General features: G+C 38.6%; 1 protein-coding gene across 1 annotated transcript in view; it reads left to right on the plus strand.

Annotated features, from left to right (window-relative positions):
- The window catches only part of LOC126428189 (melanization protease 1-like), a 28968-nt gene extending 13817 nt beyond the window's left edge, over positions 1-15151 (plus strand). Inside the window, exons 3-6 of the mRNA XM_050090104.1 lie at positions 5141-5247; positions 12560-12736; positions 14164-14320; positions 14425-15151. Of these exons, the coding sequence (XP_049946061.1) occupies positions 5141-5247; positions 12560-12736; positions 14164-14320; positions 14425-14627 (644 nt within the window). The 3' untranslated portion in view covers positions 14628-15151. The remainder of the gene's footprint in view (positions 1-5140; positions 5248-12559; positions 12737-14163; positions 14321-14424) is intronic.
- Positions 15152-17121: the final 1970 nt, after the last annotated feature.

Below are 17121 nucleotides of genomic sequence, written 5' to 3' on the forward strand. Positions count from 1 at the left end.
CAAGAAAGCGAAACACTTGTTCGGTCCGATGTGGATGGGCGCCATCTTGCATAAACCATTCAGTACCTGGTCGATCCTCTGACGCTTGCTGTCTGGCGACAAATTGTTCCAAAATCGCAACGTAACGTGCACCAGTGACCGTTTATCGAATGAAAAAAGGGTCAATAATGCCTCTGCTGCATACTGCAGCCCACACAGTAACTTTAGGAGAATACAGGGGTTTCGCTTCACACCAATATGGTTTTTCGGAACCCCAAAATCGCCAGTTCTGCTTATTCACTTATCCATTCAGGTGGAAGTGTGCTTCATCTGTTAACCAGATGCAGCCAACATCAAATCCTTCACTATCAATCATTGTGAGCATCTGATTAGCAAAGGCAACCTTTTCTTGCACAGCTCGTATGGGTATGGCCTGGTGCGTTTCAGTTTTGAATGGAAACATGTGTAGGCTCGTTCTCAGTATTTTCTGCGTGCTGGAACGCTTCAAACCAGTCTCAGATGCAATTCTACGGACGGATGACATTGGATTTCTCTGAATAATTCCAGAAACTGTGGCGATATTTTCAGGCGTAACTGCGGTTTGCTTGCGGCCAACATGCCCCACTAGATCATGTTACGCCGCCTGTTCATTGAAATTTTGCGAAGAGCGTACGAATGGTTTTCGCATCGGGTCCTTTTGGAACATTAAATCGTGCTTGAAAACCTCGCCTTGTTGCCGTAGGACTCTCTTCTAACCTGTGGTACTCTAGCACCAGAAGAACGCGTTGTTCAGTGGAGTACAAGGTTTTAATCACTTCCTTCGGTACGCTAACCTCCTTTCACGTTTCAATAGTGGAACTGATCGCTCTGGGCTTCGGATCACTATTTATACTAGGTATTACGTAAGGCGATTACAGCGCCATCTGTTAGCAGCTTTTGTAACTATTATTTCAAACTGCTAACTTCTTACAGCTTTCACAATAAACATACCGTTTACTGCATTCCTCTATCGATCTTTGTTTTCGAGATATTTAATGTTGAAATCAGGTAGTCCTTTTCTGGACACCCTGTATGTGTTCATTACAATTAAACTTTCGCTACTTCCGCCAATGTACATGGAAAGCTATTTACTGTACAGGTAGCCAACTTTATAGGAATACTGTCCAGACTTTGTGTTGGAGCATTTGCATTGTTAGTAGTGTCAGGGTCATGTCTTGACCTAGAAGCTGGTACTGGTATGGCAACGCTGAGTTGAAACAATTGCAGACTTTCAGCATGGAGCTTTACCCATAAAGCTTTTTTTTTATCAAAACAGCAGCAGGACTGATGTTCTTTGTGAGCATCAATGTGTGAAAGGAATGACGAAAGGCCCTCTACCCACATCAAGTTGGAGAACATGATTCAGAAGTTTGAATTAACTGGCGAGAAGCCGACAGTGAATCGTGCCACAAATTGTTGAAGAAGTTACTGTTGCCATAGCTAAAAATGCCATCTCCTGGCAGTGCATGAGCTGAACTACCAATGGTCCACCGTTCAAAAAGTGTTGCAATCATGAAAAGGAATCCATACATGGCATCATATTTTGGGGTAATTCATCACTGAGGAATAAAGTATTTATTGCACAAAAGCGTGTAATCAGAATAATAGCTGGAGTCCACCCAAGATCATACTGCAGACATTTATTTAAGGATCTACGGATATTCACAGTAGCTTCTCAGTATATATACTCTCTTATGAAATTTGTTATTAACAACCAAACCCAATTCAAAAGTAATAGCAGTGTGCATAACTACAATACTAGGAGAAAGGATGATCTTCACTATTCAAGATTAAATCTAACTTTGGCACAGAAAGGGGTGAATTATACTGGCACTAAAGCCTTTGGTCACTTACCAAATAGTATCAAAAGTCTGACAGATAACCAACAAGTATTTAAGAAGAAATTAAAAGAATTTCTGAATGACAACTCCTTCTACTCCATAGAGGAATTTTTAGATATAAATTAAGAAAAAAATATTTAAAAAAATAGAAAAAACAGACAAAGAAAATAAAAAAGTTGTTATATTAACTTAAGTATGTTGTTAAATTAACTTAATTATGTTATGTATTGGAAAATTTGACTCGTTCCTCATCATTACGAAATATCGTATTCATGATCCATGGAACTAGTATTATTCTAATCTAATCTAATCTAATCTCTTTACTAACCATCTGGCGGCCGCGGTGGTCTAGCGGTTCTAGGCGCTCAGTCCGGAGCCGCGCGACTGATACGGTCGCAGGTTCGAATCCTGCCTCGGGCATGGACGTGTGTGATGTCCTTAGGTTAGTTAGGTTTAAGTAGTTCTAAGTTCTAGGGGACTGATGACCATAGATGTTAAGTCCCATAGTGCTCAGAGCCATTTGAACCATTTTGAACTAACCAACTTTTTTCATTTGATGCAAACATTTGAGTAGACTTTCTCTTATGTTTCTCGCAAGAGTTAAGGACATTTGGCCTTGGAACATTTTCTGAAGTGATGAAGCACACTTTACGCTCACTGGGGCGGTGAGCACTCTCATCTGCCACGTTTGGGAATCGTCACCACCAACAAACATTCATGATGTTCCCCTGGATAGTGAACACATTATTGCAACTGGAGCCCCAAAGATGAAGGACAGGCAGCGTGAATAGCACACAAGTGTGTCATTGTGCTGCAACAGAGAAACGTATTGTTGAAAATGGCTCTGAGCACTATGGGACTTAACATCTGTGGTCCTCAGTCCCCTAGAAATTAGAACTACTTAAACCTAACTAACCTAAGGACATCACACACATCAATGCCCGAGGCAGGATTCGAACCTGTGACCATAGCGGTAACGCCGTTCCAGACTGAAGCGCCTAGAACCGCATGGCCACAACGGCCGACACTTATTGTTGAAATTTATATAACTTACATTTCAAGAAGAGTCATGTCTGACAACATACTACTTTCTCTTACATGAAGTTATTGTGTACTTGGTCCAAAGACTGGTTTTATGCAGCTCTTTCCATGCTGCTCCGTGATGTAGAAACCTCTTTGTCACCAAATGACTACTTCAAACTACATCAGTCTGAATCTGCTCTTACTGTATTCATCTCTTAGTGTCCCTCCACAATTTTTACTTCCAAAACTTCCCTCCGATACTAAACCAATGATTCCTTGATGTGTTAGAATGTATCCTATAACCAATCCCTTGTCTTAGTCAAGATATGCCGTAAATTTTTCTCCCCAGTTCTGTTCAGTACCTCCTCATTAGTTATGCAATCTACCTATCTACGAGGTGCGTCCATAAAGTACGGTCACCAAGAAACTGGAACCATGAAAAACGGTTTTGGCTCCCCCCCCCCCCCCCTTCAAATCCCCATTAATCTCAGACTGCTGCAACTCACGGTCTTGACTGGGTAGCTGTTTGCGATGGCTCTCCCCTAGTTTCTCTTGTAGGTGCCATTTACTTGCAGTGATCTAGTTTTTTGAGTGCCGAGGGCACTACCCCCATTAACATGCGTTGTCAGTTATGCAAAGTCTATGGGCCAAAGTGAATGGACATTGAAAACATGTGGAAGTGAGAGAGTTCAAGAACAAACATACAGACATCCACAGTGGACAGAATTCTGGTTGGGTTTTGGTTTCGGATGAAACAAATCCAAAAGTCGAGACAGAAATGTATGACTATTGGTGTAAAACGATTCATGAACTATGTGAAAGGATGCTTGAAGTCCATCAGACTACGACTGACAAGATATTGGTTGAACATTTGCATTATCACAACATGTGTGCGAGGTCGATCCACAAAATGGTGACCAAATGCCATAAATGGCAACGTGATGAAGTGGCCTGCAGATTCCTGGAGTGCTATGCAGAAGAGGGCAAGGAGTTTTTGAATTCACTTGTCATGGGTGATGAAACCTGGGTATACTACACTACACGACACCTGAAATTAATGAAAAGCCTTGTCAGTGGTGGTATTCGAATTTGCCAAAGCCGTGAAAGTTCAAACAAATATTGTCTGCTGTCAAAGTGGTGGCGATAATGTTCTGGGAAGAATAAGGCGTATTGTTGTGATAGTTTATAACTACCGGCAGAACAATAAATGCTGCCCACTACTGTGAGACTTTGAAACAACCCATGTCATTCCTAATTGGAGGAGGGGAATGCTGGCAAAGGGAGTGTGTTTTCATTATAAAAACTCTCATTGCCATATTGCCTATGCAACAGCCAATCTCTTGGCCCAGTTCTGATTGGGCATGCTCACCCCTACAGCCCAGACATAATACCTAGTACCTATGTTTCCTGAGTTGAAGTTACACCTCGGTGGAATGCATTTGCAGACAGATGATTTGGAAAACGAAGTTGAGTGTTACCTGCACAATATGGCAAGGGAGTTCTGTGACAGGGGTGTATGAAAAGGGCCTCACCACATGCAAACTTGCAATGACCAAAACTGTAACTACATCAAAAAATATCTGAAAGCCCAGTCATATCATCAACATGACATTCATTGCCAATAAACTTGGTTTCTATGTGAAAAAAGTTGGAGACCTTATTTTATAGACATGTCTCATAATCTTCATCTATTTTCTTTAGCACTGACTTTCAAAATCTTCTATTCTTTCCTTTTCTGACCTGATCATCATCCATGTTTCAATTCCATACAAGGCTAGCTCCACTCTGGGTATCAGAAATGAAGTTATAACATTTAAACTTATGATCGATCTTAACAAATTTCTCTTCTTCAGAAACGCTTTTCTTTCTGCTGACAGTCTACAATGTATATTCTATCTGTTTTTGCCATTATCAGTTATTTTTCTGCCAAATAGCAAAACTCATCTTCAATTTTCAGCATTTCATTTCCTAATCTAATTCCCTGAGCATTACCAGATTTAACTTGACTACATTCCATTACCCTTGTTTTGTTTTTGTTGATGTCCTCTAATAATCTCCTTTCAGGACAATGTCCATTCTTTCAGCTTCTCTTCCAAGTTCGTTGCTGTCTGTCAGAATTACAACGGCATCAGCACTAGTTTCTTGTAACAATAATAGTAATTTTGATAATAATAATAATAAAATAGTAGCAGATTATAGGTTTTCAATGTTAGGTTATCTCACAAAAGTTGTGCAACTAAAGAATATTGTTTTTACAGCTGCTCATTGTCTTGGAAAATCAAATAATCCTAAGGATTACATGATTGTAGCAGGCAAATACCACAGAGGCTGGGATATAAAGGATCCAAAAGAACAACATCTTGAAGTGAGTAGAAGTTCTATACTCGTCTTGAGTACAGAAAGTATATTTTGGAGCGGAATGTTATCACAGGTGTCACATACTGCTTAATTAAAAAATGTTGGATGATGCAATTTCTGAGATGAATGTATATAAAAAAATTTGTGAACACAATGAGATATTGTTTTTCAGGTTCTATACCTCAGTCGGTAATAACAGAACCCTTATAGGATCACTGTTTGTCTGTCTATCTGTCTGCCTGACTGTTAAAAACCATTTCTCTCAGGGATGTCTAGACAAATACTGTTGAAATTTATCATGTATTAAGGTCTACAGTCCCTTGGTGGTGTCAAAATTGAGCTTCTAAGCCAATGCAATCGAAAGATATGGGAATTAATGTCACATATTTTGATAGTCGCAAACGTTCTCATGAAAACCTATGGTGTACTTCCGTTAGTCTAGAACCATGAAATTCGGCAAGAAGCAAAGTTTCACAGGAAAAGTACAGGAAAAAATCCAAAATTTTTTATCTGCAATTATACAACATAAAAATTAATTTTTTGCCATTAGAAACTTACGTTGCATTCATAATCTGTCTAAAGTCTCAGGAACTACTTTAGGGATTTTTATATGATTTTCACTGAAGGGTACAGTGATTCATGAGAAACATTTGTATATATAACATATACAAATATTTCGTGCTAATTGGCTGGCTATGATGGAGTGAAGTCCCTTGCCACAGTGAAAATTATGACTTTGCCATCTAGTGGTGATAGGTGTAAGGCTGTCTGAATACCATGCCACACCAGCGCTCATTGTAGATGCAAACTGTCTCTGACAGTCTATGCCTATGACACGTACAGCATCTGTAATGTTTCAAAGTGAAGTAATTCAGGTAACTGATGCAGGATTGCAATTCCATTGTTTGGAATGAGTTTCCAACATCCCGTAGAATATCCACTCAAGCATTCCACACAGCAATTTGATATCTGCGTAACAATAATAGGCCTATCTCTGGCTGTTCCATTTTCTTCTCTGGAGACTTCTGTCAAATCTTACCGGTAACTGGACAGGGATGAGAGCAGATGAAGTCAGAGAATCTGCAATTGCCAATTAGTGTAGCATGTTAACATAACTTCAAAATAAAATAAATGAAAAATAGCGACAGAAAATGTGAAATTAAAAAATCCAGGTTTTAAATTAAACATTGTTGAATGTCTTGGGATTCCTGAGACCGTTATTTTGCTAGTATCAATGTTTATAACAGGCAAAAATGGACAGGTTTCGCAATTCCCAGGATGGGTAAAACTATCTACAGGATGTACATAATTAAATTTGTATGGAACACTCAGAGCGGAAGTCCTACTCAGATCTGTACGGTCTTTGCATTTTTTAACATTCTCGGAGGCGAAGATGATAGCAGCCTTGTTAACAATGCCTCTCACACATGTTCCTGCTCGAATTAATAAATGGTTTGAAGCTAGTTCACTGTCATTAACCTTTCAAAAGACCCACTATATGCAGGTCAGAACCTGTGTGAGATTTCCTTCCAGTATGCCTATAACACACAAAGATATGCAGAATGAAGTTAGCAGTGTTAAATTTCTGGGATTACAACCCAATAATTACTTTAGTTGTGAAGCGCATACCACAGAACTGCTGAAGCGCCAAAAAAGTCTGTATCTGCAGTGAGAATTATGTCAGATACAGGAGATATAAATATAAAAAAAACTTGCATAGTTTCATTACTTTCATTGTATTACGTCATACAGGATTATATTCTGGGGTAACTTGTCAAATTGAGCAAAAGTTTTAGCATGCAAAAGTGTGTAGTAAGATTTATTTGGGGTATAAATTCGAGATCATCGTGTAGAAACCTGCTCAAGGAACTTTGTATTCTAACCTCTAACCACTGCTTCTCAGTATATTTATTCCTTAGTGAAATTTGTTGAAAGTAACATATCTCTATTTCCAACCAATAGATCAATACATAATATCAGTACTAGGAATAAGAACAATCTACTTAAAGACATAAAATCACTTAACTTGGTCCAAAATGGGGTCCAATATTCAGGAACACGCATTTTCAATAAATTGCCAATGACCATTAGAAACTTGGTTTCAGATAAAGCACGGTTTAAACAGAGTTTGAAAGATTGCTTGATAAGCAACTCTTTGACTCTATAGATGAATATCTTAACAGAGACTCTTAGACCAGCTTAAGTAAAAATGTCTGTTAGATTGTAAAAATGTCTGTTAGATTTCAGTTCTGACAGCACTTGTTCACAACAGTCATGATTAGATGTTTTGTGTATGATAAATTTATTAAAAGTGCACAACAATGTTTCCTACTGGCATTGTATTAATTCTGTAAATATTAGCAGTTCCAGTTTACTGTGATATATTCACCTATTTGACAATCTCCTGACAAGTTTGCCCTGCTGGAAACTGAACTCTGGCCTGTCATGTGACATCATTCTGCTGTGCTGACCACTAAGCTGTGGAAACACACACACCACTAAATCGGCTGGTTTCAATTCCACAAAAGATGTCTGGGACTACTTGGGAAAGTGGATGAAATATAGCAATCAGCTTAACCACCACTAGTCAACTCTACAATATCCAATTGAATGGCTATAACTGGTTATGGCATACATGTAGAAATTTGTGCACTCTCCTTCTTACCTAATAGAACCTGTTATCTAGACTAGAGGTTCAAATAGATGCCGGCTGCAGTAATGATTCAGAGGTGAAGAGACAAAATAGACTAGCATGGAGAGGTGCATCAAATCAGTCTTCCAATTGAAGATGACAATGACAACAACGGCAACACTGCTATCCACAAAACTGAAGGAATAATGCATACTCCATATATAATTGCATAGGCTTCCGCGGCCAGAGTCAGTCAACATGAAAGTTTTCTGGGTTTGGTACTGCGTCATAATGTAAAAGCTACTACTGCTATAGAAAAGCTAACGTTTCAACCCAGAAGAAGGCCGCTGCAATCATGGCCGAAACGTTGGCCTTTCTATAGCAGAAGTAGTTTTTGCATTATGATGTAATACTAAACACAGAAAACTTTTATGTTGACATACTCCACATATTTACAGAACATGTTATGTTCTGTTTAAAAAAAAAAATGGTTCAAATGGCTCTGAGCACTATGGGACTCAACTGCTGAGGTCATTAGTCCCCTAGAACTTAGAACTAGTTAAACCTAACTAACCTAAGGACATCACAAACATCCATGCCCAAGGCAGGATTCGAACCTGCGACCGTAGCGGTGTTGCGGTTCCAGACTGCAGCGCCTTTAACCGCACGGTCACTTCGGCCGGCGTTCTGTTTCTGATCAGTTGCTACTACATGTATATGGAGGACATATGATAGGACCTTGAACTATTTATATGGGGTAGCCACAAGGATTTATTTTGTTACCTCTCCTGTTTCACTTTTTTGGTTTACTCGCTAAACATGTTAACTGATGTTACCTTTGGCCATGAGACTCAAATTTACAATAATCAAACAAAAAAATATTATATTTTCAAAAGTAGTTCAATCTACAGAATTTAAACATGCACAGTTTATTTCTTTGAATCACTGCAACACACATGAGGTATTTGCTAGTGTTCCATTTATATTGTTTAACAAATATTATGTGATATAAAATGTTTGGAAATTATTAGGTCAATTTGGAATAATGTTACATCAAAATCAAGTCTTGTGAAACACCAGAAAATATGCTGCACAGCACATAAATCTCTAATTTTGGAACTTATGTCCATATGTTCCATCAGTTACAGTGGAAAGTGTATGTAAATGCTAATTCAATGTGTTATCTTGCAATAATCAATTTTTAATTATGTTATAAGTAAGCAATATGTGAAAAAATACAAGGAGGAATTGATCACTAATGCTTACTTTCAAACCATTGTAATGTATAGCACTGTTGAAAGACAAATATGAGACATGTCCTGAAAGTAAGTTTCATCAATATATTTTAAAGAGATGGTACATCAAGTGACACAAATGCATGCCATATAGTGAACCCACAGCTGTTTCTGGTTCAAAGACAGAGGGGGGGGGGGTCAGAGGAGGAGGAGTAATGATGCATGCTCAGAAAATGGGAGAAGAGAGAGTAGTAGCAGACTGGCATGCCCCATCAGGATGGCAGACACAAGTGTACTGACAATTTGATCGCCAGTGGAAGTGTGAATGTTATCTGGTATGACTCGTAATGGCGGACTAGTGTATCCATCATCTGTGAATGTCTATAGTCTGTATATGGTGAAGTAGTTGGTTGCTGGTGCTGGTGTTGCACGTTCAGAGAAGGAAGGCAGAGCATGGAGGTTGAAAGTTGAAGTGGACGTCCCTCCACATCCACAAATGAAAAGATTACGCTGATAAAATAGCTCCCTACTTAGCAATCATATACAACCGCTCGCTCACCGACAGATCTGTACCTACAGATTGGAAAATTGCGCAGCTCACACCAGTGTTTAAGAAGGGTAGTAGGAGTAATCCATCGAACTACAGACCTACGTCATTGACGTCGGTTTGCAGTAGGATTTTGGATCATATACTGTATTCAAACATTATGAATCACCTCGAAGGGAACGATCTATTGATACCTAATCAGCATGGTTTCAGAAAACATCGTTCTTGTGCAACGCAGCTAGCTCTTTATTCGCACTAAGTAATGGCCGCTATCGACAGGGGATCTCAAGTTGATTCTGTATTATTAGATTTCCAGAAAGATTTTGACACCGTTCCTCACAAGCGACTTCTAATCAAGCTGCGGGCCTATGGGGTATCGTCTCAGTTGTGTGACTGGATTCGTGATTTCCTGTCAGGAAGGTCGCAGTTCATAGTAATAGACGGCAAATCATCGAGTAAAACTGAAGTGATATCAGGTGTTCCCCAGGGAAGTGTCCTGGGACCTCTGCTGTTCCTGATCTATATAAATGACCTGGGTGACAATCTGAGCAGTTCTCTTAGGTTGTTCGCAGATGATGCTGTAATTTACCATCTAGTAAGGTCATCCGAAGACCTGTATCAGTTGCAAAGCGATTTAGAAAAGATTGCTGTATGGTGTGGCAGGTGGCAGTTGACGCTAAATAACGAAAAGTGTGAGGTGATCCACATGAGTTCCAAAAGAAATCCGTTGGAATTCGATTACTCGATAAATAGTACAATTCTCAAGGTTGTCAATTCAACTAAGTACCTGGGTGTAAAAATTATGAACAACTTCAGTTCGAAAGACCACATAGATAATATTGTGGGGAAGGCGAGCCAAAGGTTGCGTTTCATTGGCAGGACACTTAGAAGATGCAACTAGTCCACTAAAGAGACAGCTTACACTACACTCGTTCGTCCGCTGTTAGAATATTGCTGCGTGGTGTGGGATCCCTACCAGGTGGGATTGACGGAGGACATCAAAAGGGTGCAAAAAAGGGCAGTTCGTTTTGTATTATCACGTAATAGGGGAGAGAGTGTGGCAGATATGATACGCGAGGTTGGATGGAAGTCATTAAAGCAAAGACGTTTTTCGTGACGGCGAGATATATTTACGAAATTTCAGTCAACAACTTTCTCTTCCGAATGGGAAAATATTTTGTTGAGCTCAACCTACATAGGTAGGAATGATCATCAAAATAAAATAAGAGAAATCAGAGCTCGAACAGAAAGGTTTAGGTGTTCGTTTTTCCCGCCCGCTGTTCGGGAGTGGAATGGTAGAGAGATAGTATGATTGTGGTTCGATGAACCCTCTTCCAAGCACTTAAATGTGAATTACAGAGTAATCATGTAGATGTAGATGTAGATGGACATGGTTTCAGTGGACATGCACATTACAGTGTCAGGCGAAGCATCCACGCTGCCTGTTGGCTGTGCTCAAGCCCACCATATGCTCCACGATGTGTTGGGTTACCAAAAAGTGTCTGAAAGATGTGTACTGAGAAAGCTGATCCCAGATCACCAAGAGTGCAGGAATCGGAGCCAGCCTCCATCACCTGGTGCACAGTACACGTGAGAGGGAAATAAGTTCATATTCAGAATCATCACAGACATGGAGACACATGGGTGCACCACTTTACCCCTGAATCCAAGGATGCTTCAACGATGTGGAAGCATTCCAGTTCACCAGTGAGGAAAAAACCAACCCAGGAAAAGTTATGGCTCCAGTGTTCTAGGGCACAAAAGGTGCTACTCCAGTCCTCACCAAACTCAGGTTCGCCATTCAACGAAAGAGATGAGCCCTTTAGTGAAGGTGTTGGTCTCTTGAATGACAATGCAAAACCACACACAGCAAGGCTCACACAGAATCAGATTTGTTGCCGGCCTGCAGTCCTGATATTGCCCAATTGGACTTTCAGTTGTTTCCTGTATTGAAAGCCGCACTTTCAAGATATCCTTCCAAACCAATGCTGAGTTGGAGCATTGCGACAATTACTTGCATCGCTGGGCACCGAGTTTTACCAAAGCGGTTTCTTCAAACTGATTGCAAGATAAGACAAATGTCTCAATGTCAGTGGCAACTATGTTGAAAAATAGTGCAAGATGTATAGTTCACGATGCCATGGTGTAAGTTTTTAGTACAAAGTATTCATGTAGAAATAATGATGAGACTTTCATTCAGAACAGCGCTGATGTAAAAGTAAAAGCGACACACTACTTAACATTAGAACTAATAGTTCCTTATCAGTTACGAGAGGTGGATTGTTTCGCAGGATGAAAAATGAAGGGCATGCCTCCCAATAAGTAGGAGCCGAGTGTGGTGATGACAAGAGTCTATAAAGGTGAAGGGGGAGGTGCTGGAGGGAGTAGGTTCGGTACGGTAGACACGTAATCACTCTGTCAGCAAATTGACAAGGAAAGAGTGAGAAGTAAAGATAGATTAAGAGGAAGAGGAAGATGAATTTTTTTCTGACTTAATTCTCAGTCACACTATTCTCTCTCTTTCTCCAAATCTATCATTACTTGTCAATCTGTCCTTATCACACGTGGACTGAAGCTGACAGAGTGCTTAGCAATGTAGCAAGTCTGCCCTGCTCTCTCTGACACCTCCCCTTTCACTTTTGTTGGCCCTCGTCCTCGATACATGTGAATGATTTTCCCCTCCTTTTTAACTGTGCACAACCTATGCTTCTCTTCAAGGGAGAAACTGCTAGTTCTGAAAGCTGGGAAGTGTGCCCCTATCACTTTTATATTTGTCTGTCGGTGGTACTATACATTTGAACTGCTTAAAAGTAAGTACTTGACATCAAACCTGTCTCATGATTTGTTAGCTTCCTCAATTGCATTCTTCTTCGATACAATTCCGTAATATGTGTTCAATTTGCAGGTGGAGTCAATTGTGATTCATGATATGTATAGAGGACCTTCACGAAATTATGCAGATGATATAGCTATAATAGTTCTGAAAAATGAAATAAGAATCTCAGATTTTGTGAGACCAGCTAGTCCAGATCTTGAAAGTAAATATGAGAGAGAGCAACTGTCTTCTGGGAGTTTTGGCTCTGTGAGTATATGTTTCTATTGATTTCAGTCTTTGTTTTCAACATGCTTTATTTCCTTTCCATTAGTTTGCATAGAAATGTTTCTTTGATGGTACTACACTTAAAACTGCACAATTACTAAACTTTAAACTAAAAGTGTCATCAGGCATGCACCTAAACTCACCCAGTGTATGAGTATGTATATGCAACACACTTCTTTCTAGAAATTCGAACATTTGTTCAGCTTTGTTGATAATGTACTCATCTTTTGGAACATTATTATTTTTGTCGTCTGTGATGTTTCATCTTCATGTTCGTATACTGATCACTGCATCAATACCTGACTTTCCTTGTTTAATTTCTTTAAAATGGTGCTCGTACATTAAGCATTTAACATAGAAGGGAAGTGTGTCATTTGAAATTGCTGAAGAAATAACACTAGGGACAGGAATGACACACAAAAAGATAAAATAAGAATGAAAATGACATCCTGGTCACTGAGACATAATGAGGTACTTGAGACAGGGCACAGTTCGCAGAGGTCAGTTTACTAGTTGATCTGAACTCTGTTTCAGCTGAAAATAGGGAATTATCTTTTTGTAAGATGTAGGACTTGCGTCCCTATCCTATTATGGAGAAGGTTTTAATGTGTTTAGCACTGAAAAAGTTACAGATTTTACATTCTTCATGACTAGATGTGACTGGGTGGTGAATGTAAATGGAAGAAAATGGTTCTAATCTTAAAATGACATTTTATTTGAGGCATTTTTGCTTTTAATGCCTTAACCACATTTGTCTGTCTATTTTAGCACGTGCACCAATAAACTTGCTTCTGAGTGTTCTAGAGAAACAAACATATGCATCGCATCACACACACACGCACACACACACACACACACACACACACACACACACACACACACACACACACGCACACACACCTTTTCGATTTAGGTTTTCTGTGGTCTACTTTGATGAAAAATGCCCTGATGATTCCTATGAATGTCGCAGAACCCCTTTTCTGTCTCATCATATGTCAATCCGAGATCTGGCTCAGTTCCCAAAGATGTCATAATTGATCGGATGTGGAACATTAATATTTCTTCTCTTCTTCTTAATCTTAGATGTGCAGTATCTTGCTTAACAGAATGACTGGACAACATCCCCACAGTCAAAGCCATTGCTGTTGAGACACGTAAAACTGGAACTCCACTGAGCATTCAAGTCTAATATTTTTGTAGGTGTTCACTTCAGTTTTGTTTGGGTAAACTAATTGTCTGAATTGTTGATGCATATTTTTAAGTTTTTGTCTTAAGTTTGGGTGACTTGTCTGATACTGCACGTAATTTATGTGAAAGCTTTCTTATCTATTGTTAGTTATTCAAGAAATAAGTCATTCTTGAAAGGATGATACAAATATAATAAAATCTCTGTCATCTGTCATTTTAAGATTGCCCACTGGGATTACAATGAAAGTCCAGAACCAAGTGATGTACTGCTAATGACCAAATTGCCATTTATCGAGTTCAGCCAGTGTTACGAGCTACTTCCCCAGTCTGTAAGACCTTTATTTGCTTCTGACAAATTCTGTGCAGGATTTAGAAATGGTGAGTATTTAAACACTGTTTCATAAATAAAATGAATATGAATCTGCAGTTCAAGGAAATTACCACTCTCTGTTGTTTTCTTAATAAAATGGTGGTCTTTACAGGTACTGCACTTTGTGCAGGTGATGGCGGTGGTGGCTTGTTGTTCGAGCAGAAGGTAACAGCCACGACAAAGCAGTGGTTCATTCAGGGAATAGTAAGTTTAGGCCCACCAAGAGGACGGAAACCGTGTTCCGGTTACCCGGTTCTTTTCACGAGGGTGAATAGTCATCTGAATTGGCTCAAGACATACTATGACAAATATTAAAAAGACTGTGACATTATGAAACATGTGCTATAATTATACGTGGAAGAACTTTTATTATTCTGGATTCCACTTAATGTAAATAAGCTTGTGAGAGTTTGATCAGGAGAGGTGGGGGTTTAAGCTATAATAAAGTGTCTTCCTAAGAAATACAATACATTTATCCAGAAGGAATTTGTAGGCTTTATTTGCCAATAAAAAGAGATATCTTAAAAATGTGTCTATGTAAAAACAGACTTTTATTATAGAAATAATAAATTGCAGCCATGCAATAGAAAGTAATTTTATGAGAGGTCAAGCTGTTGAAGCTGAAAACGGCCATATTTAAAGAAAAACGAGGAGGTGGTATGTAAAGGTGGCAGAAGTAATGTACGGAAGAGAAGCTTCTTCTTTCTTTGTAGAACCGAAATGGCTCTCAAACGTAATTTACGTTGCAAAATAATTCTAAGCAGTATGCATTTCAAGTATTTGAACCTTTGTGAAACATATTAATTGAAGTAACAATTTACATGACATGTCTGAATGAACATACTTGTGATTTTTGATTTGATTTATTGATCCATTTTCATCTACAGCTGCACAATATGCAAGAGATATTTGGAGTTTTATGCTAATATTGACAGTTTTACATATAGTATACCTTTGTACATAATAACACATTAATATATCAATTAATGATGAATACTTAAATAAATGTTGTTACGCTATATACAGAGAGATAAAATACAAACGTTCTTCTGAATGAGACTACATTGGGTTAACACGGATAAATTTAGTTTTGTAGGTATTCATTTACGTTGTAGAAGCAGTGATCAACCAAGTACAACTTCAGTTTAGATTTGAAGTGACCAATGTTCTGTATGTGTTTAATGGTATCTGGTAAGGCATTGTATAGTTTGATACTAGGATGGATAATGCCATTTTGAAATAACTTCGTGTTGGCACTTTGAACATGTATATCTAATTTTTGTCTTTTATCATAGCTGTGTATTGTGTAATTTTGAGTGATGAGTGGTCTTTTTGTATGTAAGTTTTTCTTTATAATGTATTTAAAGAAAAACTTACATACAAAAAGACAATTCATCACTCAAAATTATATATATATATATATATATATATATATATATATATATATATATATATATATATATATATATATATATATATGAAAGGAAGTGGCAGGATCATCCTTTTTTGAAACAATGGTCTACATGATTTGCGATTATCTGCCGCTTCCATTAATCTTATAATGTTTTTTTTTTAATTTTGAATGTTTTGATGGCATCTCCAGAATTTTCCCCAGTAAATATTCCCATACCGGAGGTAAGAGTGTACAACTGCATAATATACACACTGAAGGGTGTTGTAGCTGGTGACACTTATTTGTAGAAGAATACATGATATAAATTTACAACATGGTTCTAAAATGTTGCATATTTTGCTGATCTCATACCAGTTACAGAGTTATTACTACATGACAGCTGACAAGTTTTAAAATCCTGTTAAATAATTATGATATGGTGGTCACTGCCTCTAAAGGTTGTGCATGGCTTAGACATAGTTTCAACACACCTGGGTATGCAATACAACAGTTCAGTCCTTCATTTAAAAGGGTAATGTCATACGGATTTGAGCTATGGCACTAAATACATAATCCATAACTCACTTGTGTGTTAGATCACAGAAAGAGCATGTTTATCGGATTTTATCCATCAGGAGAAACAAGTCTTAGAGAAGGCGTAGTAAATTATTTAGTATTCGGTCGCCATGGTACTGGGTTTAAACCTGTATCCAACAGCAAATAAGGCGAGTTTGCTATTGGTATGATAATGAGCAATGAAGTTAAGTGCTGTGTTTTACTATAATTACTCTTATGCTTTTAAAATTTTTGGGGTGATTTACTTGTGTAACAAGTGTAGGCCGCAGATTGCAGAAAAAATATACAGGTTGGTCCATTGACGAAATAAGCATCAAACGAAGAAACTACAATGAACAAAACTCGTCTAGCTTTAAGGGGGAAACCAAGATGGTGCTATGGTTGGCTCACTAGAAGGCGCTGCCATAGGTCAAACGGATATCAACTGCGTATTTAAAATAGGGACCCCCATTTTTTATTACATACTCGTGTAGTACGTAAAGAAATATGAATGTTTTAGTTGGACCACTGTTATCGCTTTGTGATAGATGGCGCTGTAATAGTCACAAACGTATAAGTACCTGGTATCATATAAGATTCTACCAGTGCGGACGGTATTTGCTTCGTGATACATTACCCATGTTAATGGACCGTTTACCATTTGCGGAAAAGGTCGATATCGTGTTGATGTATGGCTATTGTGATCAAAATGCCCAACGGGCGTGTGCTATGTATGCTGCTCGGTATCCTGGACGACATCATCCAAGTGTCCGGACCGTTCGCCGGATAGTTACGTTATTTAATGAAACAGGAAGTGTTAAGCCACACATGAAATGTCAACCATGACCTGCAACAAATGAT

Source organism: Schistocerca serialis, chromosome 12 (genome assembly GCF_023864345.2).
Source record: "Schistocerca serialis cubense isolate TAMUIC-IGC-003099 chromosome 12, iqSchSeri2.2, whole genome shotgun sequence".
In the NCBI taxonomy this organism is placed as follows: Eukaryota; Metazoa; Arthropoda; class Insecta; order Orthoptera; family Acrididae; genus Schistocerca; species Schistocerca serialis.